Raw genomic sequence first — 7,866 nt, 5'->3', positions numbered from 1 at the left:
AAGCCAAAAGAAAAATGCTTCGCACAATCCAGTTCATGGTTTAAAAATCTAAAACGTTCTTGAAAGGGGAAAGCCCGCCAGACGAGCAACAGAAACTTTGAGTGATGGTAAAACCTACATCGATAATTTTCTTGATCATTATACCGAATGCAAATATAATAAATAATAACAATTACCAGTATTTATATAGCTGACATATCAAAAAGAACTCTCATGGCACTTTACAATAAGTATAAGAAATTAATGAAAATTATTTAAAAATGAACACGATAACTGTCGACAAATATAGAAAATAAATATGTTTTTAGATTCTTTTTAAATAAAGGCAGTGTTGCAACATATCTGACGTGGTTAGGCAGGCAATTCCATAATTTTGGTGCACAGACTGAGAATGTTCTATCTCCATATGAATTTGTTCTTGATGTTGGTGTTGCTAGGAGTCCTAGAGAACTTGAGCGCAATGCTCGAGATGATTTTCTCTCCTGTAATAGTTCAGAGACATACCCAGGGCACAGTCCATGACGAGCTTTGTAGACAAGGAGTAAAATTTTGAAAACAACGCGATACGAAACAGGAAACCAGTGAAGTTGCTGTAATAAAAGGGGTGATGTAATCGTACTTCGAAGAACCAGTGACCAGTCGAGCAGCTGTGTTTTTAACCCTCTGCATTTTTTAAAATTGATATTTGGGTAGACAAAAGTAAAGATGGTTACACTAATCTAGCGTTGTAGTTAGAAAAGCATGTGCTACCTTAGAAGTGGCCTCATCTGTCAAATATTTATGAATTTTAAACAGGTTTCTTAAGAAGAAAAACGAAGTTCTACAATGTTGATTTATCTGATCATTGAACAATATTTCCTGGTCAAAGATGATTCCAAGATTAGTAACTGTTGTGGCCATGGTGAGTTGTTCATTTGCCAAGCATGATCTCGTCCAGTAAGGGCTATTCCGAAATTTAGAGCGAATTAATAATATTTCAGTTTTCTCTTTGTTAAGCTTTAGCTCGTTTCGCTCCATCCATAAGCAAATGACAAATACACAGTCAGCATTCCGATCAGTAATCGAGTCAATGCCATCATTCTTGAAGGCCACATAGAGCACCCAAATATGACAGACTACTCATTCGGCCCGGGTTGAGTCGCAAGAAAGCGAGGCTAGTAAGGTCTCAGGTTTGCCTCGCGAGGGCAGCCCTTAGAAAGTAATTAGTCGTTGTCAATCTCCTCTGTTTTATTTCGCAGCACCTACGAATTTATGTGTTCCTGAGTGCCATCAAAAGTGAACATCTTTCACAGAAGAGAGGATTTTTTTGCTTCTCGCTCATGAGGCGAAAGAGTGAGTGCATGAAATTTTTCGAGAGGAAGAAAGGGAATTCGCTATCGTTAACATAACCTACTTCTTTTAAAAACGGGGTGTGAACTTTTCACAGTTTTAGCGCTCCAAAAAAACAGCTAGTTTTACCGTGTAAGAAAATAATCATAATAATAATTACCATCATAAAATACCAACTAGGAAAATAAAAATGTTAGAAATCGTTAATAGTAATCGAAACATTTATAATGTCAAAAGAGCTAAAGTTATTCGCTAAAATTGAAGTGAGATGATACGATAAAGTCGTTAAGCGGACGAGTTTTGTTTTCGTCGGTGATTTTCCAACTGGAATTGTTTGGTCAGTACCGTAACCAAGAAAAAAAATCCTAAAATTTGCCATTCTTTGGAAACAGCTAAGAAGAATTTAAAGATTCCTGCTAAATGGAATTCCACGGTTGTTGAGAAAGATAGATAAGTGAAACGATTGATCTGTGACTTTTATGTGAATAAAGACCTCCTAACTGCCTTTCATGTTTTCGTGTTAGAGAGAGCCGAACAATGTGGGTGACTTCGCGAGTCAAATGGCTCACCACATATGAAGACACACCAGCTGCCAAGTGGATAATGAATCTTGGAAAAAAATTTTTTCTTCTCCTTTTTTCTAAGAAAAAAGACGAATTTAGCCGTCGTCTTGGGCGTTAGAACGAGTGATATCTTCGACAAAAGATAGAATTTTACTTCAAGGAGAAAAAAGGCAAAGACTGCTAGAATAGTTTGTGATTTGTAACCTGGCAAGCGTATAAAGAATAATCCAACATCAGTTAATATTCTGATCAAAGTCTGAAAAAGACCGAAACGATATTCATAGACTAATCAAGGTGTTTCCTAGAAACAAAAGTTTACTTCGAGATAGAAAGTGAACCTATGAATAAAATTGAAGATTTTTTTTCCTTTTTTTCTTCAAAAAAAGGCGAGTTCAGTAATCGTCTTGAGTGTTAGAACGAGTGATATCTTCAACGAGAGATAGGATTTTACTTCGAATAGAAAAAAGTGTAAAGACTGTTACGGAGCTTATGGAAGTCCTTGAATAGTTTGTGATGATTTTTTAAACGGACAATTGTTTAACGAATAACGAAAAATCAATCAATATTCTAATCGAAGTCGGAAAAAGACCGAAACGACATTCATAGACTAATCAAGGAGTTTCCTAGAAACAAATTTTTACTTCAAAGAAAAAGGGAAAGCTAAATGCAAATTAATGTGCAATTTTAAAGTCTTCCAGGCTGTTAATATTGACTCAAACACGTTTATCATCTTTAATAACGGAATATTTGCAGCTCTAAATCGTCTGGTGTCTCCCTCTTTCTTTGACTTTCTTTAAAAAATGCTAGAACTGTGTAACAATTGATATGAACAATATAAAAGATCTAAAAACATTGGCGACAAGATTTTCAAAGAAATTCTAGACTTCGAAGTTATTAGTATTAACTGTAATAAAAAAGAGGATTTTTTTTCGTATAATCCAATTATTCCAATGTGAGCTCAAACGATACCTTTCCTCAGATTTTTAAAATTTAGAAACTACTAAAAACAGTGCCTCTGAAGTCAACCTAATTGATATCCTTTGGAGAAATAAGAATAACGAAGAATATCACAACATAGTGTGATTCAATGAAATGCAAAATAAGTAGCCACTTGTTTTCTTTACTTTACAAAAAAAAAAAAAACCTTCATAGGAAGATCGAGTAAACCCATTTGTTATAAGCTTTCTTTCAAATTGTTACTTGTGTGCCTTTGCCTTTCTTTCTGGGATAGCTTAAATTTATTAAATCATACAGTGTTAATGGCAAACATGTTCCCAAACAAAATTTCAGGATCAGTAAATAAACAGTTCCATCAATAGACGTGTCTCCTTTCAAATCGCGACCCCATAGAGCTGATTCGAAACGAGCAAGGGCCACGTCGCTGAAAATCAGCACCGAACATGCTGCAAGAAAAACGATAACGAATAAGGACTTCTTGTTGTCTGTCCAAGCTCTCCAAGACCGTGACAAGAAACGTGAATCCATCGCGGCGTCTGATTTTGATGACATGAACTCCTCATTGTATTCAGCATTGTCTTTAGCCAAGGCTACGGAAACCAAATAGACGTCAATAGACATGGTCAAAAGCAACGCAGCTTTATGGACGACTTGAAAAATGGCCGTTTTCGAGAAGCACCAAGGCCAAAAGATCATTGCGGAAGCGATGAATCCCAAAAAAAGCACCGCGTACAATTTATGTTCTGCATGTACTGAGGGATGTTGATAACACACTTTCATGATTGCCGTTAGGTTAGTAATTTGAAAAAACATCATGGACAAGGAAAGAACTCTCAAGACATTACAGGATTCCGTAGCTTGAATACGGAAACCATTCCACCATTCCACTGCATCCGCGATCAGAATTACAACTTGGCAAGCGACCTGAAGACCTAAAAGTATCCAGCACTTTTTGAAAAATCTGTATTTTTTTTCATGTCTGAAACAGCTCAGTAGCAGTAGTCCGTTGAAAAAGATTGCGGTTAAATCCAGTACGAACATCAAAAGAAGAGTTGTCATGGCTAAGGACATGATGCGAGAGAGAAATCTTCCTCTCCTCGGTTCGTGTGGTTGAGTTGAGCTGTATTGACGTGTGTCTTGAGAGCACACATTTATCTTATCAACATCGGGAAGGGCCGAGGGAGGTCTGAGCAAGAATAAAAAACATGAGCGGTTACCCGACCATGATTCTTATCTTACGCTTCTGATTTGTCAGAAACAAACGCATAAAAAGGTTACGGGGTGCAAAATCAACGGCATTTTATGAAACGTGTGAGATTCCACTGTCTGAAAGGTAGACCTTTTTGTTTAACGCGTAAGTGGAGTTGAGGGTATTTCAATACACAGGCTGGCTTTGTTGCTATTTTCGGAGAGGTTTCTGTGTAACCCCTATGCTATTCTTAAACAAAGTATTAGTCCTAAAGGCAACTCTATTGTTTTCGCCATAGTTTCTTTTACCAAAACGAAGTTTGGAGCTGAACGTACATCTTGCCCATTTTTTCTTAAAAGAGAACTGTTTCTAGAAACTAAATAATTTACATATCCGCCTTCAAAACCATTTATGAAATTTAAATCTAAAATTGAAATAAATGCCCACGTGACCGTTCCAAAGCTGCTTTCAATTGTAATATAAATCCGATTTAGCGACACTTTCATTCTTCAAAGGCTGTTGTTTTGGTTAATCCAATGTCGAATTCCTAATCAGGAAAATAATTCTTTAATTTTTTATTTCGCACGTTCAACACTTCTTTCTTCTAAGGTGACCATAAGTGTCCAAAACTTCTATTTTTCATCCTCCGCACTGAATTTATAATCAGTTAACTTGCGTGAAGGGCGGTAGAACAACAGGAATCTAAGAGCGATTCAATATTAATGTTAGAGAAAGCTATTTTTGTCTTCTAACACGATGATATTCATTATTTTGTTACTAGCTGGCCGAAAAGAAGTTACCCTAATGTTAAGATCTTCCTTAACCATATAGCCACTGATGGGCAAACGAGTGACAAAGTTGGAGTCAAGATTCAGATAACTAGAAAGCGAATTTAAAAGATTGAAGCCGTTCAACAGGGTTAAATTAAAATGTTTGAAGACGATCGCCGTTGTAACTCAGGGAATCATGAGAATATTCATAAATTGCTTAATTAAAAAAACTATCCCCTTGCGATTTAAAGGGAGGTGAGATAAGAAGATGTCTCATCAGCCATCATAGAAACAACACATTGAATTACAGATTAAGTTAAAAAATTCAGAGTACCTAATTACGGGTATTAGGCTCCCCTGTTGAGCAAATCTTTCGAGGTAACCTGAAGCCATTACGAATTTGAGTTTTTTTGGATCCGCCAGGAGTTATTGGACCGGCAATGTTAGTTGAATGATTAAAAAAGCCTCGCGTTTTCTAATGTACAATCGGCCCGTAAACCAATTGAAGAAGCTATAATCTTTGAAGCATCTTTCCGGGGATTTATAACCTTTCTTCGGCAATCCTTCGAGTAATCCTGCACACGACTAGTCTCGGGCCAGGAGTGGCCCTTCTGGTGGGAGTGTGATCACCAATATCGATATCTTGAATTGAAATTTCAACTCCTGCAGCTTGAAAGAGGCTTCGACATAGTATAGTTGTGTCGGAGGAAAACTCACTAGCTTTTCTTTCAGGGAGACTAAGCCGGGATCTTTACGCTATATTAAAAAATTGTGGCGCTGAATCAGCTCGATGGATTTTTCTCTTCAATTCTTCTGGTCAGGACATTCAGGAGAGACCAGAGCTGTTGCAAACTTTTGTCCGCTTCCTGGCGAGGGTCATCGTACGAATTGCCATAAAATTGCAGGATATTCAAAGTCCCTTACTGAAATATTGCCAGCCGACGCACTTCGCCGTCATTGCTAGAGACAAACATCGATCATGCTACGTTTAAGAGAACTCTGAAAATCTTCGAAAGTTTTCTTCAGAGCAGCAATTTCGAATTGGGGGCTTTCAATCTCTTTTTTAGGCGAATTAACTGACGGATTAAGTATAGTTAGACAGAAACATCTGAATCAGCGCTGAGCGATCAAAAATGCGTTCGCGCAACTCGCGTGCACGAACTTTATTTTGTATGAATAAGAAATAATTTTTGACACTGTTGGTGTCAGCCTATTTTTTCAGTTTTTCTTGGAAAAAAAGTTGCATGGATCCATTCATCTGTAGGTAATTCTCTCGTATGATGTATTACAGGATAGACGCTTAGATGACCTCGTCATTAACATACTGTTTTTCTTTGTTATCATATAGAACAAGATGAATTTATGTTGCCATGGGTCTACTCAGTCATATGTTAGAGAGGATGTGTAAGAGCATCAGTGACACTCTCACCTTCACCTCATGGGTCACTTTATTGTTCTTACAACATTTTGAAATCAGGATGATAAATAATACTTAACAGAAACACCGCGGCAAAACGTATACGCATGCGTCAACTTCCGGCATTTGCGGTTGTGCACGCTATTTATGTGTTGTTCTGTTGTTCAGATTAATTGGCTAAATCTTCGGACAGAAAATACTTTCGGCCGGCACATTTGCGGCCGCTTTTGTTGGCTTTGCACATTTTTCAGTTAAGGAACCGCACAACCAAACCAACGCAACAAAAATAACTACGTGAAAAGAAATTTCTCATGTCGAGCGCGAACGCGCTCGAAATTTTTTCATATTTTTTTGTTGGTGCACACATCAAATCCTTTGGTGCTAGCATTTGAAACTTAAATGAAGAACAAACCTTTTTAACGAGACAAATGAGGAAAAGCTCGAGATTCTATCCCTGCAAACAATGTCTATGGATTTATATATATTTGATATCTTTTTTTTCTAGGCTTTCATAACACTGGATCACTTTAAGACCTATTCCCGGCGAATGAACTTGCCCTTTGCATGACATTAAAGAAAATAGCGCGCTTGAAATGAAGGAATAAATTTTGTCGCAATAAATTTATAGTAATTCTATCTTTTATCTGCATCAATTTTTCAGCTCTGCTGAATCATAAGGGGAGCGACTTAATTCTACGTGTCAGGTCAGGTTTTGCATATCGACGTCTTCTAGTAAAAAAATTATAAGATTAAGTTCTAAGCTTTTAAATTGGAACAGTAGAGAATTATCCGGTCATTAAGGATATCAAATCTAATTAGAATTTATGTAGTGACGTCAATCACTTTAACTAAAAGTAGGCGATTTTGGCTTCGCACTGACTATCGATTAAGTGTTTTGAAGTTACCTTCAATGGAAATAATTTTTGAAATAGGTGTCTAATTCTGATCAATTCAGTTCTTGCTTGCGATACTGATATTCTCAAAATAGAACCTTTTTGTAATATTTGATGTAAGGTAAAGTTAAACTTATTCAGTGATGGAGAGAAAATAAAATTAATTCAGGAAGAATTATCCAATTTTGTTGGTCCGTGCTTTTGCAAAACCAATAAACAGGCATTAAAGCATCTGGTAATAATGTATTAGGATACGTAACAAAAGCTATTTACATAATTAGCTTTCACACAAACGGTAGAAGGGGCCAGAGGGTTTTGTAAGACCCCTTTGTAAATATAACGTTCCTTCTGAAAGTCCTCTCCCCTCTAAACAAGAAGACAATTGAAGAGTCCCGAACAGCCATCGAGAAGAACTTCAATGGAAACTTGGTTTTGGGTTTTCAGCTGGTTCCTCTGTATCCTAACGATGACTGGAAATGGATTTGTCATCTTCCTCGTCTGCAACAAACGTCAGCTTCGCACGAAAAGCAATACATTCATCGTGTCTTTAGTGGTGGCTGATTTTTGTTATGGGATGATAGCAGCTCCCTCAGAATTTCTTTGCGACGTGATGAATGAGAGCAGCTCCGTTAAAAAATCAAATTTGATTATAACATATATATGGGTTTTCATACTTCACGCCTCTGGAACAAACTTGATTACTTTAGTATCGGAACGATATATCGTCGTCGTGAAACCTTTGAAATAC

General features: G+C 37.0%; 1 protein-coding gene across 1 annotated transcript; it reads right to left on the bottom strand.

The window, feature by feature from the left end:
- Positions 1-3,079: 3,079 nt before the first annotated feature.
- LOC131793286 (uncharacterized) lies at positions 3,080-3,935 on the bottom strand. The gene has a single exon (XM_059110693.2). The coding sequence runs from the start codon at positions 3,918-3,920 to the stop codon at positions 3,081-3,083; it is 840 nt and encodes a 279-aa protein (XP_058966676.2). The 5' UTR covers positions 3,921-3,935; the 3' UTR covers position 3,080.
- Between the last annotated feature and the right edge of the window lie 3,931 nt (positions 3,936-7,866).

The sequence above is a fragment of the Pocillopora verrucosa genome, chromosome 11, assembly GCF_036669915.1.
Source record: "Pocillopora verrucosa isolate sample1 chromosome 11, ASM3666991v2, whole genome shotgun sequence".
Classification (NCBI taxonomy): domain Eukaryota; kingdom Metazoa; phylum Cnidaria; class Anthozoa; order Scleractinia; family Pocilloporidae; genus Pocillopora; species Pocillopora verrucosa.
Note: the sequence above shows the minus strand (reverse complement) of the source record. Positions and strands in the feature narration are given on the sequence as shown.